The sequence below is a fragment of the Rhinolophus ferrumequinum genome, assembly GCF_004115265.2.
Source record: "Rhinolophus ferrumequinum isolate MPI-CBG mRhiFer1 chromosome 15 unlocalized genomic scaffold, mRhiFer1_v1.p scaffold_54_arrow_ctg1_1, whole genome shotgun sequence".
Lineage (NCBI taxonomy): Eukaryota > Metazoa > Chordata > Mammalia > Chiroptera > Rhinolophidae > Rhinolophus > Rhinolophus ferrumequinum.
In genome coordinates, this window is record NW_022680357.1 from 11,259,374 (window position 1) to 11,275,266 (window position 15,893).

The 15,893-nt window shown below is 46.2% G+C and overlaps 1 protein-coding gene across 1 annotated transcript in view; it reads left to right on the forward strand.

Moving 5' to 3' along the window:
* SNX29 (sorting nexin 29) overlaps positions 1–15,893 on the forward strand; it is a 457,786-nt gene that overhangs the window by 7,463 nt on the left and 434,430 nt on the right. The window contains exons 2-3 of the mRNA XM_033101149.1: positions 6,520–6,584; positions 8,605–8,657. Coding sequence (XP_032957040.1) covers positions 6,520–6,584; positions 8,605–8,657 — 118 coding nt within the window. The remainder of the gene's footprint in view (positions 1–6,519; positions 6,585–8,604; positions 8,658–15,893) is intronic.

Sequence of the window (15,893 nt, forward strand, 5' to 3'; positions counted from 1 at the left end):
ACTAAACATAGCATCGTGGGCACACAGATTTTTCCTGCCGTGTTCTGGAACAGGGGTCTGCAAACTGTAGCCCCCAACCAAATCTAGCTGCTGCCTGTTGTTCTAAATAAAGTTTTATTGGAACACAGCCACATGCTTTCGTTTATGATGTGCCTTTCATTTACGATGTGCTTTTATCCTACAGCAGGGATGAGTATCTGGGACAGGGACCAGATAGCTTGCAGAGCAGAAAATATTTACTCTCTGGCCCTTTGCAGAAAACGTTTGCCAATTCCATCCTAGAACATCATAAATGGAATTTACTTTATTTTCCTACAGTGAGAGAAAGGTTAAGTAACTGTGGTTCATCAATTTTGTGGAATGTTATGCAGCCTTTTCTGATAATTGTAAGAGAAGAAACATGAATAAATGCTGTAAGTAGAAACACTAATGCAAATAACAGATTCAATGCAATTATGTAAAATGCATATGCTTTGAACAAAGACAGACATGGAATACCTAAAAATATGAATATTTAATGTGCCAGGAGACTTCAAGTTTATTTATAAGGGGGCTCTACTGAAGAGCGATTCTCAGCCAGGGTGATTTCATCCCACACACCCACAAGGGACATTCGGCAACATCTGGAGACAGTTCTGGCACAACTGGGAGGGTGCTACTGGCATTTGGTGGGTGGAGACCCGGGATGTGCTAAACATCCTGCAATGCGTAGGACGGCCCCCCAACAGAATTATCCAGCAAGACGGGATAATCAAACCTGCTTTAGGGCAGAATTTCCTAACTATGGCACTTTTGGGCTGGTGGGTCTCCTTATTTGAGTGTGCCTGTTTCCTGTTAGGAGCTTGACTGACGCAGAAGTTAAGGACCTCCTGGGATCAGACTCTCCCCTCAGTGTAATCAGAAATGTGAAAGAGAAATGAGCGTGGGGTGGCTTTCCCACTGTGAGATTCAACGTGGGCGCTGGGTGCTCGCTGCAGTGTCTTGTCCCACCCGTCCTGCTGTAGTTGTCCCTTTGGCTGGCATGTGCTCTGGCCAATATTTACCTGTTGCAACCCTTCCTGTAAAAATATTTTTTTTTATTGAGGTGAAATTCTCGTAGCACAAAACCGTTTATGGTTTTACTACCATTTAACAATTGACAACTGTTATTAGAAATTTAACAATTATAAAAATAATTACCCACGTTAAAGTGGATAGTTCAGTGGCATTTAGTACATTCACAATGTCATGCAACCACCACCTTCATCTAGTTCCAAACCATTGTCATCACCCCAAAAGGAACCCTCGTACCCATTAAGCAGTTGTGTTTTGTCTGAATGGAGTTACCTGTTTTGGTCCTCCCATTTTTAAAGCACAGCTCAAGTCCCTGCTTTTTCAGTAAGCCCCCCCTGGCCTGAGTCAGGCAGACCGGGGCTACAGCCTCTGAGGCAGCACTTGCTTGGGCAGAATTCCTGGCGTGCAGTGGGCACCCAAAGAACGTTGCCCTCTTTTTCTTGTCTCCCTTACACCTGCTTGGCGCATTGCTAGGATTAGCCTTAGAACCCAGAAATGCCTGGCCTGACTTTACCTCTGCCACTGTGTGGAGAGGCAGGCTGCTCAAGCGACCTGACTCCCCTGTGGATGAGAACTGCATGCACCTTGACCGCCAGGGTTGTTGCAAGGATTAGAGAAGGACCATACATAGAGTGCCTGGTGCGTCTTGCTTGTTTCCCCTCCCACATGCCGTGGACCCTTTCCCACCTTTTTACCCACCCAGGGCAGTGAACTTGGATTGAATTGCTTTGCCTGTGCTTTGGAGAGAAGTTAGCCAGCTGAAAGAATTCTCAGAGCCAGAGCTCTGGCTTACACCACCACCACCACCACCACCACCACCAATAGCTAACATGTAAAAGTGCTTGGTATATACGTGCCACTGTTGTAGGTACACAATAAATATTCACTCATTTAACAGACCTAGGAGGTGCAGAGAGGTTAAGTAACTTGCCCATGGTCACACAACTGGTGGTGTAGGATTTGAACCTGGGCTATGCCATTCTTAACCCCTACCCGTCTCCCCAGGAGGTCACTGAAGGCTGGATGTTTGTGGTAAAAATCAATGTAGGATCCTCAGGATTCTAAACTTTCAAGACAACAGGGCTGCACCTGAACCAGGTGAGTGGTTTTCACACATACATGAGATGTCTGAGTTAGAGCCCCAGGGGGTCACTGAGTAGCTCTGACAGGTTTGTGGACCCCTGGGGGTATTTCCTGGGGTGCCTTTGCATATTCTGTTTTCATTTTGATGGTGATCTCACAAGAAATTAAAAAGAAGTCTATTCTGGCTTATCTCATTGGTAATATTGACTGAGGGCATATGGAGAAGAAAGGAAGCAGGAGGGCTGGGGTTTCACAGAGGAATCACTCCCAAACCTGCAGTAACTGGTTTGTTACAGGAGTTGAGAGTGAGCAAGATTTAGAGTTGGCCCAGCCAGGAGCCAGTGGACCTGACATTGAATTCTGCTTCTGGCACTTCCCATGGGACAGGCCTTCGGTGAAAGTCTTTTCCTCTCTGAGCCTCAGTGCTCTGGTGAAGGGGTGAAATGTGTCACGTAGTGGCTCAGCCCACAGTTGAGCTCAGCAGGTGGGCATCAGTTTGAGGCTGGAGGAGTCTCGTTGGCCCTGGCTGGGCACTGTGTTCTCTTTGGCACTGGGAGACGGTAAGAGAGAACCGTGTGGCTCTGCCTGCCTAAATCTGCCGAGGCCCCACCTTGGCAGACTGCAGAGCTCCGAGGGGCTGAGCTCATGCAGAAACCGGTGTCCAGGGAAGGGAAATGAGTGTCCCTGTCACATGGCCAGCCAGCAGCCCAGGAGGGATGAGGACTCATGATGCCTTGTGACTTCCTGCCAGCGCTCCTTCCATTCCTTCTCTTGGCCAGGGGCCTCCAGGGCACCCCCGCCGCTGCTCCCTCCACCCTGTGAGGCCCGTCCCTTAATCCCTGTTCCTTAATCCCTGGTCTGGCGAGGCCCGGCCCCAGGTGCCCCTTCTGAGGTCAGGGTAGTCCCACTCAGTGCGCTTCTCGCCTGTGGAGAGATGGCAGCCAGGGAGAGTGAGCCATCACAACCTCACGTTGTTTCTCTGGAGAGACAGGTTTTTCTTCCCCCCACGAAGAGAGGCTTTGCAAGGGAAGGCAGAGGAGGCTGCCGACATCTCATCGAGAAGCAGTGGCAGCAAGATATGGTAGCAAAGACCTAGGGTCACTATGCCCATCATTACATAGGTGCTAAACCCTCGTGATTCAAACGTGGGCCAGGAACCAGCAGCGTCAGCACCACCTGGGAGTTTGTGAGAAATGCAGAATTCCAGGCCCCACCCCAGACCTGCTGAATCACAACCCGCCTTTTAACAAGACCCCAGGGGATTCGTGTGCACGTGAAAGCTTGAGAATCACTGCACTAAAAAGGATCAGTAGTGAGATCTTGGAGATTTTTATTTTTTTTGTACATTTTCCCTGATTTGTTACTGTATGTTTCTTTCACATGAATTACATTTTTATTGTGGTAAAATACACACAATATAAAATTTACCATCTTAACCATGTTTTAAGTATACAGCTCAGTGGTATTAAATGTATTCACATTGGTGTGCAACCATCACCACCACCCATCCCCATAATTCTTTTCCTCTTGCAAAACTGAAACTCTATATCTATGAAACAACAACTTTCCATTCCTTCCTGCCCCCAGCCATGGCCACACTGTTCTACTTTCTGTCTCTCTGAATTTGGCTACTCTAAGTGCCTCATATAAGTGGAATCCCACCACTTTTGTCCACTTGTGACTGGCTTATTTCACTCAGCATAGTGTCCTCAAGGTTCATCCATGTTGTGGCATATCACTGAGTTTCCTTCCTTTTTAAGGCTGATAATATGCCACTGTGTGGATGTACCACATTTTGTTTATCCAGTCGCTTGTCAGTGGACACTTGAGTTGCTTCTGTGTTTCAGCTACTGTGAATAACGCTGTTACGAACGAGTATCTCTTCAAAACCCTGCTTTCAATGCTTTTGGGTACATACCCAGAAGTGGAGCTGCGGGGTCATGTTGTAATTCTGTTATTACGTGAATTACATTTACGATTAGAAAAAGCAGCAAAGGCACTTCTGGGATGAAAACCTTGTCAGGTTTCCAATTGGCATTACCCAAAGGCAAGGAGAGGAGTTGGGTGCAGTACTTGGGAAGAGAAAGAAAGGAAGCCTGATTTCTCTATTCTGGTGTTAGAGAACAGAAACTAAACCTTCTGCTGAACAAAGAGTAACATTTATTTATAGACTAGATGTCTAAAGAAATGTTTGAGGGCCTTGGGTGGGCGGGATCACCATCATGAGCGACATTTCAAGATGGTTTCTCGTCTGGTGGGAGCTCTGTATAGGCTATACTTTCTCAGAACCTCTTCTAGAAAAAACAGCCATGGCAGTGTTTGGGAAGTCAGTTGTATCACTGTATGTCCACGGAGTGTCTACTGACCGGTTTTGTCTCCGGGACTGGAGTGAGGCAAGAGTCTTGGGTGGTACTCTCATACAGGCCTTTGAGTCTTGAGTCAGGGTCATAGTTCCACGAACTGGTATTCAAATTAGAACAAAACCTAAATCCGTGTTACCGTGACCCTTTGTGACTGGTACCTGCCCACCTGTCTGATCTTTAACTTCCCCTGTTTTTGCTTTTTGATCAAGTCACACAGCAGCCTTCCTTCTGGTCTTGGAAGACCAGACGCCAAGTGTGTTTCTGCCTCCGGGCCTCTACCCTGCTGTTTGCTCTGCCTGGAATGCTGGTCTCCCACATCTTTCCCTGGCTGCTCCATGCCGGCTGTGCAGAGAGGCTTTCCATGGCTGCCTTGGCCTACGTGGCCCTCTTGCTTCCTCCCTGTTTCATTAGCCCGTTTGGCTTCTCTTCCTAGTATGGCTCTCTAGCATCATCTCATTTATTAATTTCCTTAGACACTATTTGTTCCTGCATAATAGAATTCTCACTCCATAAGAGGGTGGCTGTTTATACCCTGTAACCCCGGGGTCCCCAGCATTTAGAACATTGCCTGTCACACAGAAGTTCAGTAGATGCTGAGTGAGTCAGTGCACACAGTTGCTTGTCTTCTTTGAGCTTCAGATTCCCCATCTGAGGGATGGGGACCCTAATACCTGGCTTGTAGGGTGGCTGTGAAAATTACAGGACATAATCCATGCAGAATACTCACTTGAGTGCCTGGCATACAGTTCAGTACTACGTCGCAATTGTTATTAACCCTGGCCCTGGTGTGACTCGGATGAATCGTCGGCCATCTCTGCAGTGACGCCCTGCTGGCACCCGGGGAGAGAAGCAGCTTGGTGGCAGTTCCTGGCCTGCGATGTGGAGTGTCTGCTGTTGTAACCAGAATTTGAGTCTCCTTTGAAACGACTGTGCTATGTGTCTGGTGCTTCATAATAGGTAGCCGTGTCTTTGTTGATTGGAGTCAGGGGGGTTGCTTGTGGAGCATCAGATGTAGTTCTGACTATGTGCTTTCAAGTGTCCTGCAGCCTCTTACATGGAAGTTTGCTGGATGTCCCCTGAATCGCTTGGGAATGCGTTTTGCTGCAAGGAACAGCCCCGCGTATAGTGTTTTGAACAAAGGGGTGTATTTGGTGTGTGAGCCGGAGGAGCTGTCCAGCACTGGCTCAGCAGCAAAAGGATGTCGGGGTTGGTGTCTTGTGGTGCCCTTGGCCTTCACTGCTTCATGGAACCAAGAGGCTGCTTGGCTCCACCCCATGTCTTTATGATTAAGGCATGAAGGGTGGCAGAAGGAATGAGGAAGCGATTAAGAGCTGCTTATCAGGATGGTATACTTTTCCCAGAACCCTCCATTGCACTTCCGCTTATAGCTAGGACTTCTTAAGGTCAGCCTTATAAGAGAGGCTTAGAAAAGGAGTAATTAGCTTTTTAGCGTGTACTGAGGAAGGTAGCATGGAAAGGGTGCTGGAGACGATGGAGAGGTCAGCCAGTGAGCAGTGCCTGCTGTGCTAGGAAACCTGTATTTTAAGTTAGACTATTGGTTCTCAACTGGGGCAGTGTTGTCCCCCAGGGGACAAATGGCAGTATCTGGAGACATTTTGTTGCCACAACTTGCGTGTGTGTGTGTGTGTGTGTGTGTGTACATGCACTAATAGTGTCTAGTGGGTAGAGAGGCCAGGGGTGCTGCTAGACATCCTACAATTTATAGGGCAGCCCCCACCACAGAGAATTATCTGGCCCAAATGTCAATAGCACCAAGGTTGAGAATCCCTGAATTAGACCATTGTTCAAACTGGGGACCGTCGTTTAGCTCTTTCCCATGGTGCAGTAATCCGGAAACGGTCAAACTTCATCGTAATGATGCAGATTATTGGTACCTGGTCTTGTTATTGACGTTATTAAGAGAAGGCTGATGCTGTTGGGGTCGGCCGTACACAACCCGCCAGAAAGTCTTAATAGAAGGCTAATGCCAAACAACTAATGAAGTCTCCTTGCATTTTAGGATCACAGAACAATGACATGAAAAGGCAATTTCTGCTGGAGCGACTGCTGGATGCAGTGAAACAGGTAAGAGGAAAGCTCACGTTTGACCTTGAGATCAAGTAGTAGTGTCATAATTAATGTAAATTTCTGTCCTTCTGTAGACAGACTTCCTCCCGCCCCTGTGTATCTGGGAACAGTGAGACCAGTGGTTTCCCCAGGAAATGGTAGAGCAGGTGGGGATGGAGGCGCTCCTGTGTTCTGACCTTCTAAAGCTCTGGAGGATCACGTCAGGGATGTCCCTTTGAGAAGGGCACTGATGTGGGTTTCAAAGTCTCATTGCCAAGCAGTTGTGTTTTAGGGCAGCTGGTACGGGGGTGCTGAGGTGGTGGTTGCAGTTAGCATCCCGTGAGCATGTGCAGAGACAAGGCGGGATGAGCCACGCCCAGGCTCGCGGATCCTCCAGAGCTCTGCTCTGATTGGCCAATGCTGTTTTTGATGCCTGGCTTTTGGCTGGGTGGGAAGTGAGCTTTGACAGGAGCTGGCTTGGGTTTGCCTGCCTGCATGGACCGGACATGCACCATCTACCGCACGCTCCTTATGTGCTGGGCTCTCTGCTGAGTGCTGGACGTTTAACCTTTCCAGCAGCCCTACCAGATGGTTCCTACAATTATTTCCGTTTTACAGCTAAAGAAACTGAAGCTCAGAAAGGTCTAGTAACTTGCGGAACGTGTCATAGTTAATAAATAGCAGAGATAGGACCCGGCCCTGGGAAATGTAGGTCGCTCACATTTTGGAAGGGGCTGCGGACAATTACATGCGTGTAATCACAATACAGGGAGATAAGTACTTTACAGAGGTGTGTGTTGCGTGTTGATGTGAGTCCAGAGGATTTCGCGTCTGCCCTGGGCACCCTGGCGTGTTGGGAAGGACACCGGCCGAGGTGTAGCGGGGGTCGAGGCTCAGCTTCATCTCCTCACAGCCGTGGGTGCTGGGAGGACTCACGAGCCTCTGGGCGCCCCTCTTCTCCGTAATCGGGTCACTGATCCCCACAGGGCCGGTGATGGACTTGCATTTGTTAAAGCAGGTGAAACCCTGCCCAGCGCCTGCTCCACTGTAAATTTGGAGCCCACATTATTCGTTTCTTCTTTCTTTGCTCCAGAAATGGAAAGTATGACAACGTGAGAAGGCAAGTGGAACCGCTTTAAATGCAGCAGTTAAACAGAAATGCATTGGGTCTTATGCCCAGAGCTGCTGTTACTATTATTATTTGGGGAGGTGAAAGTGTCGTGTATCTGCCTTTAAAAAATCAACTTTATTGAGGTATAATTTGCATACTATAAAATACGCCAGTTTTAAGTGTGTGGTTCTATGAGTTTTGACAATGTATCATTTAAAATTGTGTGTGTGTGTGTGTGTGTGTGTGTATTTTGGATAATAAGCTCAGGAATCCTGTAAGCCTGCTCCCCACAGTGGAGATTCTACACCTGTCAAAGAGAGTACTGGATAGTGGTGATGACTGCACAATATTGTGATTGAGTTGTATAACTAAAAATGGTTAAATTGGTGAAGTGTATGTTGTCACTATTTGCCACAATTAAAAACAAAAGGAGGATACGTTGCTTTCGTCTGAACCCCCCTGTAAGTTGTCGCCCAGCACAACCAGATGACTTGTGTGAAGCGTGATTCTTGCTGTCACCCTTTCCTAACCAGTTATAATAACTTTGGAGCCCTGTGAACAGGGACCCATAGCTGCAGGTTTGTGGACGTTTTCATTATTGCCTGTCCAGAGCTCTGTGTCAGCTGCTGACACATAGAAGAAGCTTCCCAGATAAGGTGCGGAAGGCTGTGTGCCTTTGTTTTCCTCTTGTGCTGTTTTCCCACAGGCGCCCTTCTGTACACAAGGGCGATAAGGGCTTCCTTTAAGTGGTGGCCGGAAGGCTGTGTGTCCCTCATCGTCTGTCTTGGGCTGACACCCAGGGCAGGGGGAGGCCCTGGGGTTTCTGGCCCTGTGTCCCTCAAGACCCCGAGGCCTGTGTGTGCTGTTTTGTAACGTTTGAGTGTCCCATCCCAACAGCTGGTCTCAGCAGCTTCTTTTTCCGTGCAGTGCCAGATCCGCTTTGGAGGGAGAAAGGAGATCGCCTCGGATTCCGACAGCAGGTAAATACATGATTTCTAAAACCGTTTACCATCAAGAGTAAAAAGGTGGCCAGAGATGACCAGCTTCTGTATTCTACCTTTGCAGCCAGGTGGTGCCGTGATTAAATTTGGGTGATCTGTAGCCGTCTCTGCAGTGACTAGTGTAAAATACTTCCAGTTTCCCATAGTTCTCCTTCTTGGATTCTGTCCTGAGGGAATTACTTGAAATACCTTTCTGCATAACATTATTTTCAGGGTAATTTATAATGATGAAAACCAGAAATCTAACTGCTTGGCAATTGGGAAATGGTTAGTAAAGTGGGGGTGCATCAGTAGGATGAAACATTGTATAGCCCTTAAATTGATGTCCATACAGAATTTGTTTTGAGCAGGAAATGTCTATGTAGAATTTAAAAATTATGTATTTACTAAAAACAACAAGAGCAGGATACAAACTTACGTGGACACCGAGTGATTCTGGCTGTGTTAAACAACTCTGGCAGCAAATGGACCAAAGTGTGGGCAGAGGTAGTGTTGGAGTTAAGAATATTGGAAATCTTTATAATTCCTGATATTTTATACTGTTGATTATGTGTTCCTTTTATAATTAAAAAAAAAAAAGTCCTAAAAATTGCCACTGACCTTGGGGACCCAGGAAAGGCTGACATAATTGCATCAGCTTATAACATTGACTGGGAGGAGACACAAACGTTTTGGCAGCGGCAAGAGACATGCAGGCCTTTGCTGGAAATGCTCTGCAAGTCACTGGGAGCCGACCTGTGCTCTGACCTGTGCTCTGAGGCCCTGGAGTGGCAGGAAGCGCATTCCTGCAAAGGAAGGGAAGGGGTGGCTAGGGGAGGGTAGGAGAGAGGAGGGAAGAGGAGGGGAGGTGGAGAGGGAGGGGAAGGGAAGGGCAGGAAATCACTTGCTCAGCGCTCTTCTCATCCTGGAGACTGTCTGCGCGGCACCCTCTTACCCAGCCCACCCAGCCTTCTGCTCCTCTGTTCCCTACTCTGTTCTCTCACACCCTCGTTCTCTGTGACACTTTACCAGCCATGAGCAAAGCATGTAACTCTACATTTTGGTAGAGCCGTGGGGACTATTGGAAACTGGTGCAGATTTAAAATGGTGCCCCCTCCCTTACGCCCTCTATCTGTTCTTTGTTTAGTTTTTCTCCGTAGCACTTATCACCAATAAACAGACTGTACATTACGCTTTTTAATTTTGTTTATTTCTGTCTCCTGTACCATAACGTCAGCTCTGTGCTGGCAGGGAGGTTATGCTGTCTTGTTCACTGATGTATCCCCAACGCCTAGAAGCATCTAGAGGTGCCCAGTAACGATTCATTGTCTGGTCGAGTGTGTGCATTGCATGGCACCATGGCCAAGTGTTTAAATACCTGTGCCACCACAAGGCTTCGGAGCTTTGAGGGCAGAGGGCAGCTTCTCCACTTTTTTAATTCTCCGTGTGTGGCACCAACATTTTGGGGCTGTCGCACATTAGGTTCCCAGTATACATCTGTGGCGTTAGATCGCTCGACTGATTTATTGCTTCAGTCTTTCTGGGGGCTGTGGACGTGCCCTGGGCAGGCTGGTGAGAGAGCATGGGCTCTAAAGGCCTAGCTTTGAAGCCTGGCGCTGCCTCCTTCCAGCTGTGTCACCTGCCTGACTTCTCGAGCCCCCAAATTAGATCTACTGTGATATTGTGATTTATAATAAGAAATATATATTTTTGTCCTTTGTCCTCATTCCTGGCACTCAGCTCCTAAAACCCCTGGAACTTCCAAAGTGATGATAGCCATGAAGGTGTCTTTTGTTATGTCTGTGTAGTAACTTTCCTGAAATCACCAAAGGTGGGGGCCAGTTGCCAGGAGAACCAACCATATGATTAGGAGGTTGGAACCTTCAATCCCAACCCCTACCCCTGCGGAGCCGAGGGAGGCTAGAGTTGAGTTCAGTCACCAACGCCAACGTTTGACTCAACCGTGCCTGGGTCATGATGCTGCCGCCGTAGAAACCCAAAAGGCCGGGTGGGGCAGCACGGGGTGGCGGGGGGGGGGCCGGGTGTGTGCCCGGAGAGTGGCCTGCTCAGAGGGGGCATGGAAGTGCTGCACCCCTTCTTCACACCTCGCCCTTTGCATCTCTTTCATCTGGCTGTTCCTGAGTTACATTCTTTTATAGAAATCTGGTGATCTAGTGAGTAAAATGTTTCTCTGAGTTCTGTGAGCTGCTCCAGCAAATTAATCCAACCTGAGGAAGTGGTTGTGGGAACCTCTGAGATCAATAGCCAGTCAGCCCGAAGCTTAGGTGACAACCTGGACTTGTGACTGTCACCTGAAGTTGGGGGGAGGTGCAGTCTTGTAGATAATTTTCTACGTTTACAGACACAAAAGCTTAGAGGCCGGTCATTTGTGCAGCTTTTATTTATCATCTCCTAAGTGTCGCTGCTGGCGGCACAGGCTGAGGTCCGTTTGGTGGTCGCATGGTTGTTAGGTCGTGGACCGGCCCGGAGCTCAGACTGCGTGTTCCCAGCGCGGGCCCCACTCTCCAACACTACATTCCCTCTTGTTTTGCTAGCAGTTTCCCAGATTGAGAGAGTTGTGTCCCTGTGAATGCTTACCGTTATTTTAAGTGTTAAACATCATAACATTGAATTCCTTTCACTTGCCTAGTGGCTCAGTTATTCTTCCAATTCCTTTTAATTCTTTTGTGTTATTGGGGGAAAGATTAAGTTGGGCTAAATGAAATTGCTAATGTTTGATCGTTTTTAATCTACAGAAGTAACAGTATCATACAGTTCAACTAACTCATCTGTTTCTAAACTTGCCTTTAAACAGCGTGTGCAGGTTTGACGCTCAGTCCTCCCCTGGCCGTGGCAGGGACGGAATTTCATACTTTATTTTATTAATAGTTACATTTACTTGGAGGACACTGTGTTTAGGGCCCATGATGCCAGCTTTCCATTTGCAATAGCAATAGAGTTTTACCTTTTAAAACAGGCTTATTTTAAGTGAAAAAAGGATGTCAAACTCAAGACCAGTATATACCCTCAGATGTGACAGAAGTGGCCAAGCTGTTTGTGAATGACCGAAGTTTGGGAAAGAGTGTGCCGGCAGGTCTGCACTGGTGTTTGGTGTTTGAGCCTACGTGATGCGCACTGTTTTTCTGCTAAGACCAAAACGCACAGTGTGAATGTGTGAGTGCTCGTGTGTGGGACAGAGATTTGTCTGAGCTTGCGAGATTTGTCTGAGCTTGCTGATCTTGTGACAGCAAGATGCCACAATCCTCACGTGAAGTGTAAAATAGCATTTACGTGCAGAGAAATGACAGGCGGGGCTTTTTTTGACAACCTGATGTTTTGCCCCATCAGTTTTTGTCCTTAGAAACCTTCTCAGGAGGAAGTGGCGGCCGTTGCTGGGCTCCCTAACGCGCGTGTTTCTCCTCCTCCCTTTCTGTTGCTGTTGTTCTCCTCTGCTTTCCCCTGAGAACAAAGACCCATTCTTGTGCTTCATTAAAATTATTCCACATTCTGTCAGTCCGACTGGCCTGTAGAGAGGCTGTAACATATCTTTTGAATGGCCCAAGTGCTCAGCAGGCACTGGAAGTTACCACAAAGACTCATCTATCTACGTTAGCATCCCACAGAAGCATCTTCTTCCCATGTTGAGTTACAGAACATAATCTGGAAGTTTTCCCTTGGAATTACAAATAGCAACCCAAACGGCAGGGTGGCAGAATGAACGTGGCATTTGGAGCTCAGACTTTGAATACTGCTGTTGCTGGTTCTGAGCTGGGCTGGACTGTGGGCAAGTTTCTGACGTTCTTGTGCCTCAGTGTCCTCATCTGTGAATGGGGATAGTAGTCACGACATTCACTTCGTGAAGTTGTGGGTTAGTGTCTGTGCCACCCTTAGAACAGTGCCTGGCAGCCAGTAAGTTTTCAGAAATTGTTAGCTATTGTTATTGTCGTTATAATTTTATGTCAAGTGTCTTGACACTTGGTAAATACTCTGCACACTGAGTCTCTTTGCCACTGTGGGTGGCAATGAGTTGGCTTTGGGTATTTGTGTCAGAACATGTAGAAATTGTCAGAAGACCACGTCAGAGGAAATCAGAGGAGAGCATGCCAGGGAAGAATGATTTGTTTCTGGTGATCTTTTTCTATACCTGTTGAGGAATTAGGAACATTTTTGAACTTTTTAGGAAGCTGAAAAACAAAACCAGCCGCCCCTTGCTGTTCCCCAGTGTCATTCTCTGCACGGTGGAAAGCTGTCATGTGTGCGAGTTTTCCTCTGGACACTTATGAAACCAAATGGCTTTTTCAGGCATTCCTTCTTTTCTAAATGTCTCTGGATGGTCAGCATGTGATTTGCATCTTCGGTATGTCAGCAGTGTCTTAGCCTTTTGTTAGTTTGAGGTGTTGACTGGGTGTTCTAATTCTTCTCATCCTGGCAAAAAAGTCCCAAGGTTTGTTCATTAGACTCTTCCTCCCCCACCCTGAGCACTTTTATTTTCACTTTGAGGCTCTGTCGTAGGTAGTTCCACATTGCATCCTCTTCTATTTTATTATATTGATCAAATGAATTGATTTTTCTTTTTTTTTGGAAAAAGTATTTTTTAGCAATTGGGGAGCTCTAAGAAATTTAGCAAGTCTGAGTACATTTTTATGTCTGAATTTTAATCAGTATTTACATTGTTTATGCGGCTTGCTGTTGAGAGCATGGCTTGGCCCACAGGAAACAACACGTAAGCACTGTCATTATCATTCTCAGTGTCACCGCCGTCATCTGGTGGTGGAGAGATGCCGTGAGCATGAAGTCTGGGTTTTGCTGTCAGACATACTTATCTCATGGCCACCGGGACTCAAATCACCAGTTACCAGCTGGGTTTTTGGACTTCCTTAGCTTCTTTCTAGGCCTGTGGCACCATCTGGAAAATGAGATGGTGATCATGGTACCGCTTCCTAGGGTTGTAGGAGATTAGTTAGATGTAATAATGTTTGTTTGGCACACTCAGTAAGAACTTCATAAACTCAGTCCGTTTTCTTTCTATGACTAGACAGACCAGGGTTTTGGATAATTTGGAAACTAAAGGCAAAATGATTGCTCATTAATTCTTTAACTTCACAGATATTTATTTATCGATCACTTTGTCTGTATTGAGGATGCAAACTGGATGAGATGGTTGCTGTCTTCAAGGCCCTCAAAACTGAGTCTGGAAATGGCCATGTGGCTTGGGGACAGTCTGGTGGCCTGCAGGGTAATTACACAGTACAAGTGTGAGAGGTGTGTACAGGGTCTTTAGTGGTCAAATGGGCAGGTTGGGAATTCCAGACAGTGGGAATGGCACATGCGTAGGTGCCATGGATGGTGTGTCGTATGTGTTGGGAGGTGGGCCGGAAAGTCATTACTAGATCCTTCTCTTGATTTCATGGGAAAGTCTTTGAACTTTATTAATTAGGGTATTACTTCTTAAACTGTGGTTATTTGTGTAACATCTTCACATTTTTTTGCCATTTATGTCTACCATCTGAGGCCAGAGAATCTACTCTGGTCTTGTCATAAGTAATACCGTCAGTGGAATCAAGGACTGGTGGCTGGTTGTATTTTTTTCTTGACACGTTAACAGCATAACATAAGAATGTTCATCTATGTTCCCCCTAAAATCATGTCATATACTGTATACTCGTAGCGGAGTGTGGTATGGGTAAGTAAGAAACAAGGAGAATGACATAGCTTTGCATTCCAGGAGGCAAGCTTCTGTTCAGGATACCAGGGGGTGGGCGGGGGGAGATGGGGTCTGGGAGAGCAGTGAGAGGGGGCTCTGTGCAGTGGACAGAGGCTGAGGGGAGGTGATGGGAGAAGAGATAGAAGGATTGAGAAGCCTTAGGACTGAGCCTTGATAAGACAGTGACCGACTGGACATAGCGCATGAGTCATAAATGCTCTGGCTCTAAGGTGCGGCCGGAAATCAGAAAAAATGTGTGTTGTTTCAATTTCTTTTTTTTTTTTTCCAATGAGCCTTTGGTGTGGAGTCTTTTTCTCCCAGGCTGTAGACTCTGGCCAAATTTGGAGAGTCCGTTGGCCCTGACTTACTCTCACGTTTCTGTTTCTTCATTTCCCATTTATTCACTCCTTCTGCATCTAGGCGTTCTTGTTTTTCTCTATTCCATTTTCCCCTTTTGATTTACTGGCTCCTTCAGCCGATTCCTTCTCAGCTGCCATCTTCTGTTCCTGATTTTGAAGCTCCTCATCTGCCAAGAGAGTTCCAGGAGGCGTTTGCATCCAGACCAAGAGCTAGATATCTGTCTACTCCAGTTACTGTGTTTCTATTACTTTTGAAAATGGCCAGAAATTATGATTTAACCCATTTAAAAATGAGTAATTTTTCCAATTTCTGGTTCCTCTCATAGAACATGCATTTGATTTGTTTTTACACGTCTGTCTGCCTTTCTCAAACCTTCACACGTACAGTATCTTGAAAACTACTGCCTTGTGAGCTTTCACTATTACCACGTTTGCATTTTTGTCAACTGTTTTTTTTTTGGCCTCTTTTTTCTCTATCAGGTCTTCTTCCTCCTTTTGGGCAACTTAAGTTAATGATAAGAATTATTTGCCCTATGGTTTTATTCCTTATTCATTAATCTTTTACAAATAAAATATACATGTGTGTAACACACAGGTTTTATTGCCATTGGTTCACAAAAATTGAATTACGTGTATATAATGTTCTGCATCTGTATTATCTCTTGTAGCACCATCCTGTCCAAACCCTTCCAAGTTGTAGTTCTAATAATTATTTTTATTAGGCTGAATTATATTGCATGCTGTAGATATATAAACAATTGCCGATGAAGTAATACTGACTTTGTGTGCAGTTTTTACTGTGATGGACAGTGAAACAATAGACACCCTTGAGCAGCTTTGCTTATATACTAAGTATTTTATTTCTTTGCATGGATTTCCAGGAGTTGGGTTGCTTGGTCAAAGAGAATATGTGCTTCTTTTTTATAGTTGCAGTCAGGTGTCTTTCTAAAAATTTCTACCAGCAGTGCAGGAGACTATCCTTTTCTTTTTTGCTAACTATAGTTTTGAGTGTTGTTTTCAAGTTGCGTCAGTCTGATGGGTGAAAAGTGGTGGTTCACTGTCACTTTAATTTACATTTCGTTGATTGCTAATGAATTTCTGTATATTTTTCTTTTAATGTTTGTTGACTCTTTGGCTTTACTCTTTTGTGCAAAGCATCTTCATATTCTTTAC